At 42.0% G+C, this 21,151-nt stretch overlaps 1 protein-coding gene across 2 annotated transcripts; it reads left to right on the top strand.

Annotated features, from left to right (window-relative positions):
- The first annotated feature begins 172 nt into the window (after positions 1 to 172).
- Positions 173 to 16,315, top strand: LOC308369137 (uncharacterized protein). 2 transcript variants are annotated; one of them, XM_080843481.1, is made up of 13 exons: positions 173 to 461; positions 5,336 to 5,364; positions 5,473 to 5,512; positions 5,631 to 5,645; positions 5,967 to 6,109; positions 6,220 to 6,355; positions 6,532 to 6,801; positions 7,944 to 8,249; positions 8,664 to 8,830; positions 10,032 to 10,082; positions 10,496 to 10,609; positions 14,101 to 14,226; positions 14,445 to 16,315. In XM_080843481.1, the coding sequence occupies exons 2-13, from the start codon at positions 5,350 to 5,352 to the stop codon at positions 14,643 to 14,645; spliced, it is 1,584 nt and encodes a 527-aa protein (XP_080699607.1). In that variant the 5' UTR covers positions 173 to 461; positions 5,336 to 5,349; the 3' UTR covers positions 14,646 to 16,315. The 2 variants fall into 2 exon arrangements, with proteins under 2 accessions (XP_080699607.1, XP_080699608.1); XM_080843482.1 differs by lacking the exon at positions 5,336 to 5,364.
- Positions 16,316 to 21,151: the final 4,836 nt, after the last annotated feature.

The raw sequence follows: 21,151 nt of genomic DNA on the forward strand, positions 1-21,151 counted from the left end.
TGGACTACTAATTTGATACCTATTCACCCGTTTTTCGCTGGAAATATCCCGTAACCCGGAAGTACGCAATTCTTAGCGTCTTTGGGCCAACTTCACACTGCTCCCAAAGGCGAGGAGTGTAATAACTCTGCTCGGAAATGTTCCGGTTTCCGGTAAGGACACAGCAGGGAGCAGCTAGTATGGAGCGGCTAGTGTGAGGGCAATGTTTCGGAGGCTAAAGGCTGGTTTAAGGATAGCTAGCGACCGAGGTGGTGAATGTAACTAGTATATAGACGTTGCTCAAGTGACTGCGTGTGGTCAGGGCGATATTAAAACGATTTTCGCAAGAAAGAGGGCGTGGTCTGTTGGTGTACTGACTAGCGTGAGTTCCAGTTGATAACCTTTTTCAGCATGGACTCCATGCACACAACACACGTCTGAAGTGCACTTGAATTGTGTGTGTACTCCAAACAAAACTAATCGTGAGTATACACTATTATACAGCTCTTCAGAATGTTCCCAAAAGTTCCCTTGATTTTAATGGACCATACCAAGTAGGTATGTTGACATAGAATGTTCGCCGCGAGTGGTTGTTGTCTCAAAAACATGATCCACTCTGCGTCAATACTGTCAATACGTGTCATACAAAATTCACTCCTCGCCGCCTGGTGAAAGTATGTTTGTCCTAAATACGTCAGTATTTACATTTAGTACAACCACTGTAATCGTTAGACATTTCGAGCTTTCAGCCCTGAGGTGTTTTCAGTTCACCGCAACTCTCTGAAAATTTGAGTGGCGTTCAACCGGTCAGCGGACTTCATCTTAAGCCTTGGACACTGATGAAAGGTATGTGGACTTGAATATATACTTCTTATCTTGGTACTAACGAAATTTCATCGAAATCCATGGTCGAGAAAGTACTTAACTAAATCGCGGAAAATTGTTAGTCAGATTGTGATGAGTAGATTAGCGAACGTCCTGTCAGATGCACTGCAGCAGGCGTCGTTCGTGTAATTTAACAAAAAAAAAGAAACATTGTCGCGATTTAACTCCTTCTCACCCTGTTTTCCTTGAAATGATTACTGATGCTATATAATACTAATATGTATCACATATAATAGTAACAGTTTACATCATTTCGAATTAGCAGAAGAAGAAGACTTGATATGACAGTAGGTAGATCTAGGCTAATTTTGTTTACTATTTTAAGCTGAGGAGACTAAAGCACGTTCGAATGTGTGAGTTGCTGCTGTTGTGTAGCCTACCATTCTATAAAGGACCAATCTAATATTCCTTATACCATGTCTGTATTCACTACACTAATATTTCATGTTATGTCTTTACAGCTAATTATGAAAAGAAGAAAGGGGCCCAACACACAGCCAGGTCTAGCCAGACAGCACCTCCTGGACAAGTACAGTTATCTACCATCTCCTCATTTGATCCAGAATGGACACATTCTTTTTCTTTATATCACAGCAGAATCCAGCAGAGCTGCAACTGCAAGAGAAATAATAAGATACATACCAGAGATGACTGAAGAACAGGCAAAAAATAAAGTGAAGTTACTTGTTGGGAAAACTTTAACAAAATACAAAAAGCTAACTAGAGAACAGGAATTCAGTCAGTTTGAAGGGGTATGTAGCCGAAGATTTTGTGGAATCTCCACTTCCACCACAGTTCCCTGCGCAAAGCCTCTTTCTGCTGAACAAGTTCCGAGACGTAGTCCTTTAAGGACAAGACAGGTTTCTAGAACCAATTGTCCTTCTTGTGCAAGATATAAGGATTCTCTGAAAAGCATGAGGCAGAAACATCAGCAGATGCAGAGAAGCAAGTACAAGGCAATTACGACACTCAAAACACAGCTGAAAAAGAAGGGCGTAATAAGGATACTTAATCAGAAACTGAAAAGAAAAGATAAGCAAATATCCAACTTGAAAAATCAGTTGAAATCACATGAGGCTGAAACCATTGCTAAATTAAAAAAACTATACAAAGTGAAAGCAAGAAGTCATATGCACCTGAAGAAATCCCTTACACACATGAGGCGAGAGGTCAAATCAAATTCGGCTGATGATATGGAACAAAGACTCTGCGACTTAGAAGAAATAATGAATTCAATGAACCGCGAGAATCGTGATCTTCAGGTCGAAAACCTTCTTTTAAAAGAAAAAATCCAGGATTTGGAAAGTGAAAAAAAGCTTACAAAAACAGACGCAAAGTCATACTCCAATGAAATGCGACTGGTGGTGTTTGACGCTATATCCAATCAAGTGCCCACTGCCAACATCCACAATTTAATTCAAAAGTTTGGGCTGCGCTTCACCATTGCTTTAAGTGATGTGCCAAAAAGGGCTACTGTGGAAGCTATGACCAGAGAATTGGGGGCAATAAGTGACCTCCAGACTGCTGAAGCACTTTTAGCAAACCCACACTCAACCCTGGGTTTTGATGCAACCACACAGGAGGGCATCCACTTGAACAGCATACATTTCACCACCAAGGAGAACTGCTATGTTGTTGCTGTGGATGAACTTCCAGGAGGCTCTGCTGAGGATTACCAGATCCATATTTGTGACTCCATCAGCAACCTCGCAAATGTCTACTGTCATTTTTTTGAGGGAGACTATGACAACATTCTTGAAAAAATGATAGGAAATATATCAAACACGCTCACTGACCGCTGTGCTGCTAACCATGCGGCCATTCGTTTAGTCAGTGCATGTTGGAACAAGGCCCTGAATGAGCTGAATTGCAACCTTCATCCTCTGGAAACCATCGCTGCAAAGACCAAGAGTGCTCTGAAGGAGATAGAGAAGTCCATGGGGATTACTGGGAAAATCAAGGGGAAAGATTGCATCGGGGCCAACATTGTGGTTCAAATGAACAAGATGAGGTACATGGATGGCAAGGGTGACCCTCGTGGATTTAAGATCTTCCTGAACCACAACAACCTCCCTTTCGGCCTCATACCACGCTACAGAGGTAATCGACTTCACATTCTTTTCCACATATGTGGAATATTTTCAAGTCATCATGCTACACTTAAGTCGTATCTCTGTGGAGGAACATACTGTGGCGGCCTGCGTGCCAGCATACTCGAAGACTTCAATTCAACAGCTGGGCAGGTTGAAATGCAAGTTCTGGGTTTGCTCGGAAAATTTCTGACTGGACCCTGGATGACAAAATTTTACACCAGTGCAGATGACCAAATTAGTTACATCCAATGTGTTGACATGATCAAAGAGACCGTGGAGAACGTGAAATGCCAACTACACTCACCTGCTGACTTCATGACTCGCACAACAGACCTCTTTGGCAGTCAGCTGAATGCCTCAGACAAAATCCTGATTGAATTGCAAAAACCACCAAAAGACAAAGTCATGTTCACCCAAATGATGGACAGCTGTCTGAGAGCGGTCATTGTAGTCCTTGAAAGGCAGTATCAGCAATACTTTGTCAATACATGGACAGTGACTGAGCAACTAAAACAGGAGACGACCTCAGCAAGATCCCATAACATGGATGCTGAAGAGCTGATGGGGATGTTCAGTGCGCTGAAAAAGAAAGCTCCAAATGCCACCATCTGCTACTTGTCCTGTAAAATGCGTGCGCGCAAAAACAACACTGTGGACTATCTGGACAGTTTGGACAAGGAAAAACAGGAGCTGGTCATCAGGAAAGCAGTGAGGCTGGGGGTAATGCACAGAAGACAGAGGAGGAAGAAGCAAGGAGAGCTACAGGAAGAATTGCACAAACGTCAAGCCACAAAAGAAAGGAAGAGAAGTGAACAAGAACGGAAAGTGTTAGAGAAAAAGATTAAAGAAGTAGGTGCAGACAAGATGGAGGAAGGGTTTCCAGAACTCCCAGAAGAAAAAATGTGCTTGATCAAGGAGTTGTTGGGTGGCAGAGGGGTGGGAGCATTTATTTGTCATGCGTGGGATTTGGGTGGCAACAGGGCAGTTTTCAATGGGAAAATTGAAGCTTTCCATGCTAAAAAAAAGAAGTACACTGTTGGCTATTGGGCCATGAGCGGGGAGGGGTATGAATTTGATGCACATGACACTGATGTGTGCATCTATGCAATGGCAGCAGATGTCATCTTGGATGACTTGGTTGTACAATAGCCTGTAGCACAATCACGCAGATAACCTGTATATTTGTTGTACAGATCATTTATTTATTTATTCAAATTTATATTTATTTATTTATTTATCTATTTATTTAAAAAGATGAATGAATGAATATGAATGTTTATTTGCATTTTCAGTGTGTCTAAATATGAATTCACAATTACTAGTGGTGTGTAAAGTTGTCTTCGCTTGTTACCGATCATTTATTTATTCAAATGTATATTTATTTATTCATTTATTTATCTATTTATGTAAAAAATGAATGAATGAATATGAATGTGTCTAAATATGAATTCACAATTAATAGTGGTGTGTAAAGTTGTCTTCGCTTGTATTCTAAAAATAAATGTTGATGAATATGAATGGCCGCTTATTAATTATAGTTGTTTTCAGTGAGGTACCATGGGTCTGATGCCCATTCCAACTAAATGTTGGTTTCACTTGAAAGAACTAACAAAAGTCTACCTTCTGTTCAAATTTCATGCAAATATCTGATAAAATGAGGAAGTTACAAGCAAAAACATGTGAATAATAAGCGTTTTCGGTCACATGACTTCCATTGTAAGTAATGTATAATATTTTGATATAATCGGTGATATTACAAATACCATAACTCTCTCAATCCTCAACTGATTTTCACAATCCAGGTGTCATTGTAAAGGGAATATCTTGCTCTGTCTAGTCATGTGATCCATTTTGAGTTTAGGGGTGTTTGAAAATTTTGTCATCATACCTATACCAAGGTGGTTGTTATTTTTGGCAGGTCTTTATTTTTCTTGATATTTATAGTTTTATAGACGCCAGAATGCCAGTTGGCGGGCAAGAAAAACAGTTCACAGCTGTCTACCAATACAGGAACCGACCACTGTTCATTCAAGATCATTTAATATCTCCGCTTTAACATTGTCTGACTTTTGTCTGACAGTTGTTGCTCGGTTGGCTGTTCAAAACCGGCGAGGAGACAAGCCCAGATTGTGTTTTTATTGCATTTGAAACCCACCCACGTTGCTGCCAGCTGATTGTAGACGTCTTCTTGGTCAATTCTCGGACACGCAGTAAAGTGGCTTTAATTTTGGAGCTGGCACGACACGTACCAGCTAGCAGCACTCTCCACAAAGGGAGCTTCCTATAGTGGTCACAAAAGAGAAAACATTAGTTATAGTGAGCTCCTGTTGTTCATGTTATCATTTCCAATTACCACATTTAACTTCTGTCTTTCACAGCCTAAAACATCAACATGAATTTGAGGATGGTAGGAACCTGTTGGATACTACAATGCATAGGCTACTTTCACAATGTTGCTTTAAAGACGTTTTTATTTTCTTTTTGTCATGTATCTATCTTTTCTCGTTATTTGCAGATGATGTACACTTTGTTTTCCGCCTTGGGTGTTCTATTTGGTGAGTAGCACACTGGCTATAACCGTGTAATAGGCCTGTAGGACTGTCATTGTATTGCTGGCTACTCTTCTGTGTTACAGGTTCTTACAGTAACCTATACATTTGCTTTATTCTGCAGGAATGGCCTCAGCGGGTAAGGAACCATTGGTTGTCCCTAGTCTCCTGAATTTGTCACAAAAGACAGCAAAAGACACCAAATTGGATAACCAATCAAGAACTATTTATAACTAAAATGGAACAAAAAGATGGAGAAAATGGAACAGTTGGTGAATTAATTAGTGATTTCAGAATCAAGAGCTGTTATAGAGATGTACCAGCATACTTTACTTGGCATAATAAATAGTCTTACCTCAATATGTATTTATTTTTTATTTTTTTCGCTTTTATGGTATGTAATCTAAGGTCATGCATGACAGTTACACCTGTCGGTCTTTCCCCTCTCTCTCTTTTTTAGACGCCAGCTATCGCTTAGGGCCAAAGCCGAAGAGGATATGTCCTGGGATGCCATTCAGTTTTACACTGTCATATCTTTTTAGCGAAGCCGACTTGATGTTCTACAAAGACGGGGATGAGCGGAAGGTTGCAACTACCAAGGAGGTAACACCCATATGTCTGGGACCAAGGATCAGTACATCCGATCATACATCCAATCCAAACCAACAAGCAGGAAGTTTGCTGTACATTTATTTATTTTTTTTCCTCTCCAGATTATAGATCCCCGGTTTCGGCTCAATGGCACTGTGCCCTATATACCGGAGGTAATGAAAGAACACGAAGGGAGGTACTTTTGGAAGGTTCCATCGGCTGATTTAAAACTGGATTACATCACACTAATTCTGAAAGGTGAGTATGTTGTGAAATGGCATCTCTGAAAGGGTATCAATGTTTTGTACATTTTACATGATATTTTACATACTTAGCTTTGTACTCTCTACCTCTATCTATCTATCTATCTATGCATATATATATATATATATATATATATATATATATATATATATATATATATATATATGCAGACTGCAGTGTTAGTCAAAATTTGGTTTACGGTGAGGAGTTGGCCTTAAATGTGCCTGCGGACGCGTCTGTGCTGGAGTTCACCCATTACCTCTCGGACAAACACTCGGTCCTGTGGAGACAGTTCGAAAGACGGACGGACAAGTCACCAAGGGGCACGGTTAAGGACGGCCGCTGGACAGCACAGAGGATGACCCAAGGGGATCAGGGACGCTACACTTTACTCAGGAAGAGCGGTAGCCAGATATCCAGCACTGTGGTCTCTGTTAAAGGTAAGAGCAATGAAGCGCTTGCTGAGATTATGGGACAGAAGATTGACAAAATAGTAAAAGAAGACAAGGTGTTGCCATATTTCTCTGTAAGTAACTTCTACTTCTGGTTTATATAGGTTGAGGTAACTTTCAAAAACAAAGTGAACTGATTTGCGAATATCACAAATAATATGATTTAAATATCTCCCATCCTTCATTTGTGCAATCACTTGTCTTTATTGATTGTAGGAAAACTTTGCCACATATACTATATGCCGTTTGACATGTTTAAGGAAGTGCTTTGCTTTGAAGAGCCTCCCCTTTTCAAGCCTTTTCACCTCAATTTCACATTTGTTTATGATTTCCTACACTTCCCAGAATGCATTTCAACCACTACTAGCTTACAATTGCAGTTGCTGATTTGTTTGTTGTAGCCTGGTTGCAGTTTTATTTAGTCTTCTTAAGCTTTAGATTATTCTGAGTATGATTAATAAATGTTGCCTCAAAAACTGTTGGAAAAGAGAAGCCCTTGCATTTCTCTTATATGGTTATAGCACCACAACATAGTGGCTACCATTTTAGATTGTGACGGGAAAAATGTTTTCTTAAGTGCATTGTAGCCTTTTGACATGTACTTTAGCTGCAACACTATGGTTACTCATGCGGATCCATCTGCAGTGTGTGTTCTGGGACTCCATTAGTGTAGCGGTAGTCTGGCGGGAGACATGATCATACAATCTGGAGACAATTCCTTCATTCCTCAATCTGGAGACAATTTCTTCATTTTTCAATCTGGAGACAATTTACACACCTAAACTGTGGACACACTGTCCAAAAGTAGGCTATTAAAGAGGTGAGCTCAGTGGAGCTCAGTGGACATTTAAAAAATATTTCAAAATCAAGATCGTCTTCATCTTCTTCTGTGATCTTCCCTGTTTTATGCCCCTTGGGTTGTGAGATTTATCTTTGTTAATCATTGTTTGGTTTATTTAATACGATACATTTTTTTAAATTATGTATTAAAGCGCTTTGAGCTGCATTCTTCGAATGAAAAGTGCTATATAAATAAAGGGTTACTAACTTACTTACTTTATTTACAGAGTGATTTGTAACCAAGATTTGTTTCCCTTCTGTCTCGTTTGTTTTTCTCCCTTCAACTGCAGAACTACAAAAACATGCTCACGTGGCTAATGCCGACGTCAGAGATGACTGGAGAACTGATGTTAATATCTCTGTACGCGAAGTTGTAGTGACTTACATTGAGGCTTCCGGTGAACATGTGCTATTCCAAGACGCCAGTGAGACTGACGTGGGGTACGACATTTTTAGAGGACGTATCGTTCTCGAAGGAGATCGCCAAAAGTCAACTTTCAGCATCAGCGAAGTGCAGCCAAGTGATGCAGGACGATACGAGATCCGTGACAGGAGTGGGCATCTGGCCATCATACTGCTTCTGGAGAGAGACCCTGGTCAGTCGTATGCCATGCTCTGTTATTATTTTTGTATAATTGTAGTTATTTATTCAACTTTAATCTCTTTCTGCGTGTCAACATTTGTCTCTCTCCTAAAATCTCTTTCTGCGTGTCAACATTTGTCTCTCTCCTTCAATCTCTTTCTGCGCGTTAACATTTGTCTCTCTCCTTCAATCTCTTTCTGCGCGTTAACATTTGTCTCTCTCCTTCAATCTCTTTCTGCGTGTCAACATTTGTCTCTCTCCTTCAATCTCTTTCTGCGTGTCAACATTTGTCTCTCTCCTTCAATCTCTTTCTGCGTGTCAACATTTGTCTCTCTCCTTCAATCTCTTTCTGCGTGTCAACATTTGTCTCTCTCCTTCAATCTCTTTCTGCGTGTCAACATTTGTCTCTCTCCTTAAATCTCTGAAGAGTTTGATCCTATGAGTTTAGCCACTCCCCTTGGCATATCTGCGGGCGTGGTGGCGGGACTGCTGTGCTGTTGCTGGTGCTGTTGCAAGGTCTGTAGCGATGATGACGGAGACAAGACTGAGTCCGCCGCTGCTTCTCCAGACACTGAGCAACCCGGCCACGTCCATGTAAGTGTATCTACGTTTTGGGGTGGATTCAGAAGGGGAAAGTCTTAGGGTTAGGGTTAGGGTGGATTCAGAAGGGTAAAGTCTTAGGGTTAGGGTTAGGGTGGATTCAGAAGGGGAAAGTCTTAGGGTTAGGGTTAGGGTGGATTCAGAAGGGGAACATCTTAGGGTTAGGGTTCAGGTGGATTCAGAAGGGGAGCGTCTAAGGGTTAGGGTGGATTCAGAAGGGGAAAGTCTTGCAGGGGTCGTGACCTCAGCCCTTTGTGACAAGAGCTAACAAGTGGAGTTGATTCATGGAGGAAGGAATAAAAACGAGGCACCCCTGATGTCAAACTTAAAGGTGCAGCATTTACAGTAGGATTTTGGGTGATGTATTAGCAGAAATGCAATTTAGTATTCATAATTATGTTTTATTAGTGTATAATCACGAGCAACTAGGAACCGTTGTGTTTTTGTTAGCTTAAAATGAGCCATTCGTATCTGCATAGTGATTGGGTCCTCTTCCATGGACTCTCCCACGTTGCACTGCCATGTTTCTGTAGTTGCCCAGCACTGACACACCAAAACACTGGCCCTAGAGAGGGACTCTTGTGTGGCCCCTGATGGCCACCGTAGCTTCTCCTCCACGCTTGGAAAGAGAGAAGTATTCAAGTATGCAATCTGCACCCTCACTGCTAGATGCCATTACATCCTAAATACTGTACCTTTAAAAACATATTTTCTTTTTAAAACTGGCTTTTAAGTTTAAGTGTAGGGATGCCCTGTTTTTTCTTTCCCCTATACTCTCTGGAATATTGGGGGCTCAAATCCGATATGATTGATTTGGGGTTAATTTAGGGCCTTTGTGTATTGACAGCATCAGACAATGTTGTGGCACTTCTTCCTCTGCAACATCCTCATAGCTCACTGTCACTCTACCACAGAGGGGTAGGGTCATACCTAGAGTGGAGTTGATTTACAGTTACAAGGAGGACCAAGGTTGAGGATTAAAATTACTGAATGAAAGAATGAATGAATGAATGAATGAACGAATGAACGAATGAATGAATGAACGAATGAACTAAATTGCCATTAGAGAATTTGTCTACTACAGCACAGCCCATTAAGGTTAATGCTTTACAGGTAAACCAATATGCAACACAATACAGAAAAGACCGCTACTATGTTCCTGTTCTTTTCTTACCAAGTTTCCATTTTGTAACAGGATCCCAGTGAGATGTCTGGACCAGGTGACCCGTTGCAACCTCCATCTTCTGTGAGAGACCCCTCCGCCTATACTTTTCAAATGTGTCACACTATATTTCACATTTGACACAGACTATACAACAGCCTACACAATCTTTATGCTCTTCTTCCCAACTTCATGAAAATTCAGTTAGCTGTTAGTCCCTGTCAGCTAAGACCCCTACCCTGATTGGTCCCTGGCAGCTAAGACCCCTACCCTGATTGGTCCCTGGCAGCTAAGACCCCTACCCTGATTGGTCCCTGGCAGCTAAGACCCCTACCCTGATTGGTCCCTGTGTGCTCAGTGTCTGTAGCATCCAGAATTGTTAACTGGGGACGCAATATTCTCAATGACACACCAGAGGCAAACCATGCACACATAAACAACTGCTTACTGGGGAAAAGAACACTCAGGAAACCCTGTTTTTCTCTCCATGCTCACAGGCTCCCCCTTCAGGCGACACCAATGAACTACCGGCCTCCATGGCATACCCCCCCAACCCCTGGGAGACAATGTCACGTTGGGCTCTCAACCATGACAAATCAAACACACACAAGGTTTAGTAACAGTGTTTTTATTATACTTCTGTAATGACTATGGGTATAGTACCCTCCATGACGATAGTAGAGTGGGGCAGTCAGTGAATCAGTACGGATGTCGTGAATGTATGCATGCGGTGAAAGTGGATGGAATGTTGAATCGGTGCAAGTGCGTGTGAATCCAGATCTCCGGACAGCGCTTCCTCTCCCTCTCGCAACCGTGCTCTCTCCCTCGCAAACGTGCTTTCTCTCTCAGCCGTGCTTTCACTCTCGTCCAAATCCGTCAGGATCTCCAGGCCATCTAACCATGACTCAGGGGAACTGGCTCTTATAGCACACCGGTCCCAGGTGTTCCCAATAGACCTAGCAACCCAAAAGGGGCGGGTCCGTCACAACAAGTCCACCTGTAAGTCCAGCCATCACCACGCACGCACCCACACACACACACACACACACGCACACACGCACACACACACACACACACACGTCTCTTTGGATCTCTAGTCCAGCCATCAGCACGTACGCACACACACGCACACACACACGCACACACACGCACACACACACACACACACACACACACACACACACACACACACACACACACACACACACACACACACACACACACACGTCTCTTTGGATCTCTAGCCCAGTCATCAAGGCACACGTCTCTTTTGATCTCCTGCTCACATTTATGACAAATCTGTCTGTCTTCAACCTTCTCATCATCATCATCATCATCATCATCATCATCATCATCATCATCATCATCATCACCCACATTGTTACAAATCAGTCATTCCACTGAGATTTACATAAATATTTGTTCTTTTGGCAAATTCAATTCAATTCTATTAATTTCAATTCAATTCAACTTTTTTTATATTATCATTATATTTTTCAAATCCAAAATGACTTGCAATTGTTTTCAGTTGAGGAGGACCTAATATGTTCACATACTGTGTGTATAATAAACAAGGCTTGATTAGGGCGCATGTAGGCAGTCACCCTAATAAGGCTCCAAAAATACTGTTTTGAGGCGCCACCTAGTGGCAGCTTCCTGAGCTAGCCCGGATGAGGTCTGTCCCATACATTCACATATCAAAATTCCAGATATATTTTAGGTATTTGAAGGCGAAATTAGATTTTTCATGAAGGCATTATGTATCACAGCCTGCCTGAATCTGACCGACAAATTGCTTTAGAAGCCAAAGGCTCATCCAGATGTCTGTAGACGTGTATATAAATCATCTGCATCCACAGGACTACCTCCCTATGTAATACAGTCTCTCTGCTTATTTAGGCCGAATCTCGATTCTTCCCCTTGCCCCTTTTGCTTTGTCTTTGTCTTTGTCTTAACCCTAGCACTTGCAAGTGTAAGGGCCAAGGGCTGAAAACTTTCCCCTATGAAATGAGACGCCACTCGGTTTCGGGTACGTCACTTGGCGTCCCTGGATAATACAGGATGGCACATGTAAAGCACAGGTCAATGTCTTCAAACAAGTGCTGTCATTCACAGATATCAAACGGAATTCGCGGATAAGTTATCTGTAGACATGCGTGACTGTATGAGCTATGAAACTTGCGATTTAAAAAAAGTTTCAATTATGGTTGCAAATATATACGACTGTATAGAGCACAAAACTAGACTGTTGTAATTGTTTTGTGGACGGTACATGTAAAGCACGGATCGATGTCTCCAAAGCAAGTGCTGTCATTCACAGATATCAGACGTAATTCGTGGATAATAAAGTTATCTGTACACATGCATGGAGTCAGGCTAGTCCTAGCAAGCTACCATATAACCCAATGAAGTGGTGGCATACGCGCTAGCTGTTACCTAAAACTACCGTTTGAAAGCTTCAGTTAAGACCTACAATACTATGCATCGTTCGTGTCGTTCATTTCAGATCAAACCGAGTCATTATAAACATATAAAAAGTTGTGTAGATAGCTTTATTCATGTAAAATATTCCTCGCTTCAAGCAGCCATTTTTTTTTGAAAATTCCCGAGCTGGGTTCGCTGTGTGCTTTGGGATAGCCCTTGGAGGAGCAAGTGAGCTCAACGATAATCTTAAAAACAAGGGCCATACACCCCTCAACCTTACCCCTTAATCTTGATCAAATTGGGTATTGAGACACCACTAGCTCTCACATGAACGCGCAACTTCGAGGGTAAGGGGTAAGATAAGGGGTAAGGGGAAGTATTGAGATTGGGCCTTAGCCTCAGTTCAGTTAATTTATGTCTTGACAGTGGAAAAATGCTTACCTTTCATATTCATAGATCCTGGGTGTTGGTTTGTTCCTGATTGATAGTGTTTTGTGATTTCAGCCTTACTTTCCTGACCCGGTGTCAAGGCCACACAGCATAGTAGTCCCTGTGGAGGTGTGTACTACTCTCGTCTGTAGTATGCTCATAATGACACTGTTACGCCCTCACATGAAAATGCATGTCCCCTAGTACCGTGGTCTCTAGACCTCTCTTTAATATAGCTTTCCGTTCAGTCATTCTATATTTATTACATTAACAGGTACCCGTGTATCACCTTGCTAATAGTGTTATGGAGCTAGACTACACGAGAGAGGAGAGAAATATAAACTGATATGTGAGCACATTATAGTTAGCCTGGATACCACCCCGAACCCCGCCCACAAAATAATTTGGTCGGGAAGTTCAGTCTGGCTCTGCGGTCGTTGGGGAGACATTTTTCCTGGTAGAAAACAGTACAGCCAATCAAAGTGACAGGGCGGGCTTTATACGATGATCGACAGATGATGAAGAATAACGTAATCAACCACGTCACCAAAGAGCGCTCAGTTCAAATTCGTGTTCAACAAACATGGCTGCCGCTGGAGAGCTAAGATTCTGCCATTGAGTCGGTTTTAGAAGACCTCGACAGCCCCTTAACTTTGAAAGAGGAACAAAGAAACACAATCAAGGCATTTGTAGATCGTAAAGATGTTTTTGCCGTCCTTCCTACGGGATCCGGTAAAAGTTTAATGTATCAGATGGTCATACTACGTTGTTCTGATAAGTTCTAGGTATCCAATTGAGCGAAGAGGCATTTTCTTTCCTGGTTCGTTGAAACACGCCCCATAATCACAACTCAATGGAGCAGACTCAGACTCATATTCTGACTAGAATTATGAGTATGACATCGTCAGGCTACATTATAGTGCTCTGTGTTCAGAGGCAACCGCCCCATTTCACATTCTCGCTTTCCGTCTTTTTTCTGCCGTGTCTTGACAGCGGAGTAACGCTTACCTTTGTTTGTTTGTAGATCTCTCTCTCTACGTACTGTATCTATTTGTTTCTTTCCGGGGTGATTGAGTTTATTTTGTCTTTTCAGCCCAGCGTCCCAGAGTGGGACCTCGACAGCCCCTTAACTTTGAAAGAGGAACAAAGAAACACAATCAAGGCATTTGTAGATCGTAAAGATGTTTTTGCCGTCCTTCCTACGGGATCCGGTAAAAGTTTGGTGATTGAGTTTATTTTGTCTTTTCAGCCCAGCGTCCCTGAGTGGGTTCCCAGCGTCCCTGAGTGGGTTCCCAGCGTCCCTGAGTGGGTTCCCAGCGTCCCTGAGTGGGATCCCAGCCCGTACAGTCCAGCGGCTCCCACTGTTCCTCCTGAGGTGTGTACTGTTGTCTGAGCACCGAAAGAAGCATCATAAGAATAATTCATTAACTTGCAAACCAGTTTGTTTTTTGAGTGACAAAATCTGCAGACACTTAGTGTGATCTTATATGAGAAAGTGTTTATTCTAGTATGTTATCAAGGCACTGCAAAAAAGGTAAATAGGGCAAGCAGCACACTTGGCTAATCCACCCTGTTCTCTCTGTCCCCTTCCAGGCTCCTGATGGAGGAGGAGGAGGAGGAGGAGGAGGGGGAAGTGATGCTCTCACCGCCCCTTCTGCACCCCTCGACCCTGGGCCGCGGTACCAGCCGAGAGCCTGGGGTAGCGGCATGGACGACTTCCTCTCCAGCTCTCCTCTCTGCATGGACGCCTCCACCGACAGCTGCACCTTCACCTCAAACAATCTCAACTTCTAGACCGATGTGTGCCGTTGACAACTCTGGATCGATGGAGCGTTTTTACACACAGTGCGCTGTGACTTAGGCACGTAGTTTCACGCTCAAAGGCAACGCACACACACACACTGACACACGCACACACACTTACTACCTTATCTGTCCTGGGCCTCTTCTGCTGCAGTGCTGGAGTGGATCTGTCAATACCACAGACTCTCACGCCATCCAAAGGGCCACCGTCACTGTCAATACCACAGACTCTCATGCCATCCAAAGGGCCTCCATCTCTGTCAATACCACAGACTCTCACGCCATCCAAAGGGCCACCGTCACTGTCAATACCACAGACTCTCACGCCATCCAAAGGGCCACCGTCACTGTCAATACCACAGACTCTCACGCCATCCAAACGGCCTCCATCTCTGTCAATACCACAGACTCTCACGCCATCCAAAGGGCCACCGTCACTGTCAATACCACAGACTCTCATGCCATCCAAAGGGCCACCGTCTTTCTTTGTTACTTTGTTTCTAATGTCTGAGTGTCTCCTAGTGTCTTACAGTATGTCCTGTAAGTAGGCCATTTCATGGATAATTTTCTTAGCTTGCTAGAATTGGTAGCAGTGCAGGTCTGTGTTATATGTATATACATATTTATCACACAGGATTGTCATTTTCTTACTGCCTCATCAGGTCAAATTTCATTCACAAGCCTTGGTGGCTTTTTTTGTGACTTTTTATGTATGCGATGTTATCTCACTTTTTGTTGATTGTTTTACTTATAATGGTGGATAATGAAAAGACATTTTCAGTCCCAAACGCGCTCTAAATACCCATGTAAGGCCTTCAATATCCAAAAGTGGCCTTATCCTATCTCAGTGCACTTAATCAAGTTATTGATTATTTCTGTTTAAACGTTAACACCCTGTAACCATTACTATGTTTACAAATTACTATTACACTTTCACACAAAGTACCGGTATGGGGCGGTCAACACATTTAATACATTTTTAATGATATTATACTGTCTAGGTTTGGTGAACACCCTGATAAAAAAAGATGACCCCCACCACCACCAGATATCATGTTATTGCATAATTCATTCTGCCTGAAATCTTTACACATTTATTTAGATGTAAGCCATTATGTGAAAATGTAACAAATTTACAGCCATGTTAAGATATGGTAGGTTTAACATACAAGCCATTTCAATTGACTAATTCTGTAGTCCTTTAAGGGATAGAGACTGATGTTAACATTCATTAGATGGAGGCAAAGGTACAGCCTTGGCCTACTGGTTAGGGTTTCAGGCCGGAAACCGTAGGGTGGCCGGTTCGATCCCCGACCAGTAGGAAAAATGTGGGCGGGGGAAGTGGTAGACCACATCCCATGCCCACATCCACGGCTGAAGTGCCCTTGAGCAAGGCACCTTACCCCGATCACTGCTCCCCGGGCGCTGCCAAAGGCAGTTCACTGCTCCGGGTTAGTGTGTAACCTCACTTCACTGTGTGTGTGTCACTTCCCTGAATGGGTTAAATGCAGAGGTGGATTTCAGAGTGTGTGTGTCTACACCACCTCTGCCATAGATAGAACTTTCACTTTCAAAATGAGATGGCAAAGACAGTGGAAGATAACCACTAACTTGTAACTTGTTGCTGTGAGTTAGAAATTCTGAGGCTAAAACTGTGTTAAATAAACAGATTCTTCCTAAGCCGCCTACCCGAGTTCCTTTACTCACTACCAGCTAACTTGAACCATTGAAACAACTTTGGCGTTTTTATACGCCAGAAACAGCAGACTCTTTCAAATGCAAACAAAGATTGCTCTCTGGGACCGTACAGAAGCATGATCAGTATCACAATATTAAGACCCTTTCAAATCTTTTTGTTCATACTGCTTTTCTTTATGAAAAGTGTTGGTTGTCTTTACATGTTGCTATAGTCTAGCACTGTAATAGTTTTCATGGATCTGTATTATTTGTGTTCCAGACCAGCTGAAGTGGTAAGCAAGCAACGTAACTACAATAACCACAAATTCAGTCTTTATTCGGGTCGATGGCAAGGTTGCAATCTAGAAGTTCTAGGGTGACAATGTTCCTTACCCTGTTTAATGCAGAGCGGTTCTCTGTTTATTCAAAAACACACCTGTTTTGGCAGGCGTATAACCTTCCTGTCAACTGAAGTTGTTGCTCTGCTGCTGCTCTGCTTTGTACATTTAAAAATATTTTTTAACTGTATTATTGACAGTTGTACGGCGACCTTGGGTTTCTTGAAATGCGCCCTATAAATAAAATGTATTATTATTATTATTGATTCATCCTTTTGTCTCATTAGCTGGGGAATTAATTACAGTGCATGAAATGCCCTGTATTGTTATTCCTAGGCTTCTTCTTCTTCTTCTTCTTATTCTTGTTACCTTTTTCTGCGATTAATTCAGCCCGAACCGCTTAATGTAGAAACTTCATTCAAACTTTGTCGCGTAGGTCTTGTAAAGGACACTTATGCTATGTATTTTTCACTTTTCTAAACTTTATACTTTTTAAGATATTAAATAAAAACGAATCTAAATTTTCCCATTGACTTACATTGAGCCATTATGACATCATAATAGGGTCTTTAAACTGGCTTGCACCTGTGCTTCACTGACAGCTGCGGCAAATCAAAGGAACCTCTTCTCTGTCCCTCTCAATTTAACTGTAACTAGGAACATTAAGACACCTTCCATTCTCTACTTTTTTTTCTCTCCATCTCTCCATCTTTCTCTCTATCCCTCTCAGTCTACTTTCTCTCACACTCAATCTCTCTTCTTCACTCCATTTTTATCTCCTTTTTTCAATATTTTCACTCTTTTTCTCTTCCACTCTTCTTTCCTTCTTCCACTCTTCTTTCCTTTCTTCTTTCCTTCTTCCACTCTTCTTTCCTTCTTTCACTTTTCTTTCCTTCTTTCACTCTTCTTTCTTCTTTCCTTCTTTCACTCTTCTTTCCTTTCTTCTTTCCTTCTTCAACTATTATTTCCTTCTTTCACTCTTCTTTCCTTTCTTCACTCTTCTTTCTTTTCTTCTTCCACTCTTCTTTCCTTTCTTCACTCTTCTTTCTTTTCTTCTTTCCTTCTTTCACTCTTCTTTCCTTCATCCTCTCTTCTCTCCTTTCTTCACTCTTCTTTCCTTTCTTCTTTCCTTCTTCCACTCTTCTTTCCTTTCTTATTTCCTTCTTTCACTCTTCTTTCTTTTCTTCTTCCTTTCCTAACTTTTGCATTCCATGCACTGGTATTTCCTTCAGGAAATGCATTTTCTAGTTTGATTCTGTTCCTGTTGCGTGCCTCTTTAGCATCTCGGCTGAGGAAGCTGGTGTTCTATTGTTTGGCATGTTGTGTGCCTAATTAAATTAGCCTAGTTCATGCACTGCAGACTTTGCTTGTTGTTTTGCTTAATAAATAACAATTAGGGACCATTGTGATTAGCTGAAATGGGTAGAATATAGTGCAATATTTAATGCTTTCATAAACATTCAAAGAACATCTCTCCCTCCTTCTGTCTGTCTCCCTCTCTCTCTCCCTCCCTCTCTCAATTCAATTCAAATTCAAAAGGCTTTATTGGCATGATTGCATACAATACAACGTTGCCAAAGCATGTTAACATAAAATGTACAATCACAATTAACATAAATAAATAATAACAATTTTAAAAAACAAGTTAAAGATGGTAACAATGTGGTATTTAGACATATAGCAGGTTAACTGTCAATTAATAAACATTAAATATTAGTTATGTGGGAGTGGGACGGGGGTTCACATTACTGTGGAGTTCATGACAGGCTGATACATATGTTGCTGCCAGGCTACAGCAGCCCTCCCTCTCTCCCAGTAGAGTGTGTGTGTGTGTGTGTGTGTGTGTGTGTGTGTGTGTGTGTGTGTGTGTGTGTGTGTGTGTGTGTGTGTGTGTGTGTGTGTGTGTGTGTGTGTGTGTGTGTATGTGTGTGTGTGTGTGTGTGTGTGTGTGTGTATGCACAGCAGTCCTCCCTCTCTCCCAGTAGAGTGTGTGTGTGTGTGTGTGTGTGTGTGTATGTGTGTGTGTGTGTGTGTGTGTGTGTGTGTGTGTGTGTGTGTGTGTGTGTGTGTGTGTGTGTGTGTGCACAGCAGTCCTCCCTCTCTCCCAGTAGAACTGAGAGTCTGTCCAGATCATTTAGATGGTGGAATTCTTGGAATATTTGTGTTATTTTGTCAAAATAATGGTCTCTAAGACTTTGGTTTTGGTTGCACTGAATCAGGAAATGTAGTTCTGTCTCTACTGTCCCCTGATTACAGAGGGAGCACAGCCTCTCCTCTCTGGTCCGCCCGGACTGTCTGTGCCGGCCGACTTCTACTGCCAGGTTGTGTTCACTCAGTCTGTATTTAGTTAAAGGTTTTCCTCAGTTTTTTAACAGACACTGTGGTCAGGTAGTTTGCCACGGTGTACTGTCTGTTTAGTGATACATATGTTTCTTATTTGTTCTGGGATTTTGTTAGTTTTTCCCAGTTATATATTTTTCTTTTTCTTTCATAATGATTTGGTTGGGTCTGATTTTCAGAGATCCTGAGTTTTGAGGCTGAGGTTGTGTAATGACCCGGGTGGGTGATGGTTCACCCAGCCTCAGGACAAGTAAGCAGAGGGGACTCCTTTGTGGGTTCAACTCCTGGCAGCTTAGGGCTTAGGCATCTCTCTCTCTCTCTCTCTCTCTCTCTCTCTCTCTCGCTCTCTCTTTCGTCTGCCTCTGTGTCTCTCTGAGAGTCTTTCTCACTCTCTGTCTCAATATTTCTCTATCTTTGTCTTTTGATGTGGTCAGTGAAGCACAGCAAACATAAGCCATATGTGACAAACCACCTCATTGACAGTGTTAAAAGTCAAACCATAAACTGAGTGCTGTCAATTTTTTTCATTTTCATAAAACACCAATGATTTCAAAGTTAGTTAACATTACGTCAAAACAACTGAATACATCTGTATTCAATGACCACATCCAGCTTTCTACTGCAGTGCAAGGCACAGGTCTTTTCTGGAGGATTAATTTCTGTCACTTGGCTATTTTTACACTGGCTCTCTGCAACTGTGTGAGTTGATTGTGACTCAATGTGTGTGGCGTTCGTCGCCGGGACGACAGGACTCACTAGTCGCTGTATGTTAACAATGAATGGTGACATTTGGCAGCGACAAATGGCTATTTATTCAGCACATGTGTAGCATCTCTTAAGTGCAATCAAAATGGTGACGGCGCGTACATGCGCGTATGGTTTATATACTGAACGTAAACAATATCACGCATGACATCACATGACAATGTGTATATCCACACATGCCTTGTCTACTTAGATGTTTTGAGAATACATGCACCCGCTGACAGACACCTGCATTCTCCGGACACACACTAGCACAGACACTCATATATCTGTGCAATTAATTAAATCAACTTTCATGTTGTACAATAACAAATAATCAGTACATGAAGATTTCATCTAAAAATGTGTGTGCACTTTCACACATAGATTACTTATTAATACTGTCCCAAGTTTGTTATGAACACAGCACTGCAGAAACCATATCCTGTTAGTAGACATTCAGACACTTGAAAACCAATTATATCAAGTTGTCAAAATAAACCGTGTCTGTCATGTCAGTGCTTATATTAAAGGTTTTCATACCATAATAGCCCATGTCACGGTCATTATATGGCAGTTTTGATAATGGTCACATGACACGGTTAGATCACTGGACAGCCCCACTGTAAAAATGATGATGGGATGTTCTGTGGACGAGTGGAGCTCCAACTAAGAAGGCAACCCTCTTCACTGTGTGGGTGTTAGGGTGGACTAAGAGATGGCCAGCCCTCGTCAACGTGTGGGAATTAGGGTGGACTAGGAGATGAATGAGACCACTCGGTCTCTTTGAATCCAAAGCAAGAGGGAGAGCAAAACTCATGAGCATTATTCAAACACTGCGCCTCCCCATTGGTCCTGCATGCAACCTCAAGCATGATTAGTTGTTTATTATTATTATTATTATTTCTGTTGATGTCATGTTCTTTGGTAGGGTATGTTATATTGATGGTTTGACGAACAGAAATAAAATCAAAAATGAAATACAGTTAAATATAAATTATAATAGATATAGAGTTGCCATAGAAATCAATGTACAAATACACTCGACATAAGATATAATGTTATACAATATAATACCAAATACCTTTAGTGAGGAAACACATCACTTGTGGAATCACTTGTGAGCATTCTCAGGAAGGACCCAGCCCCTGACTCCTGACTGCAAATCTATCCACATTAACACATACATGTCTACCGCTAGTGCCCCACCTGCCCCTCCTCTTGTGAGTGTAGCAGATAGCCATCTGACTCCACAACAGACACGTCAGCCATCCTCTCCTCCTGAACAGACCATCAAAACATCCACGTTCCTAAGGCTGATGCAGTGCCTGCCCCCTCCCTCTCTGCTCCAGAGCAGGATGACCCCTCCCTGGAAGAAACAGCTGCTTCACAGGGAGG

The sequence above is a fragment of the Sprattus sprattus genome (genome assembly GCF_963457725.1).
Source record: "Sprattus sprattus genome assembly, chromosome: 8".
NCBI classification, from domain to species: Eukaryota; Metazoa; Chordata; class Actinopteri; order Clupeiformes; family Clupeidae; genus Sprattus; species Sprattus sprattus.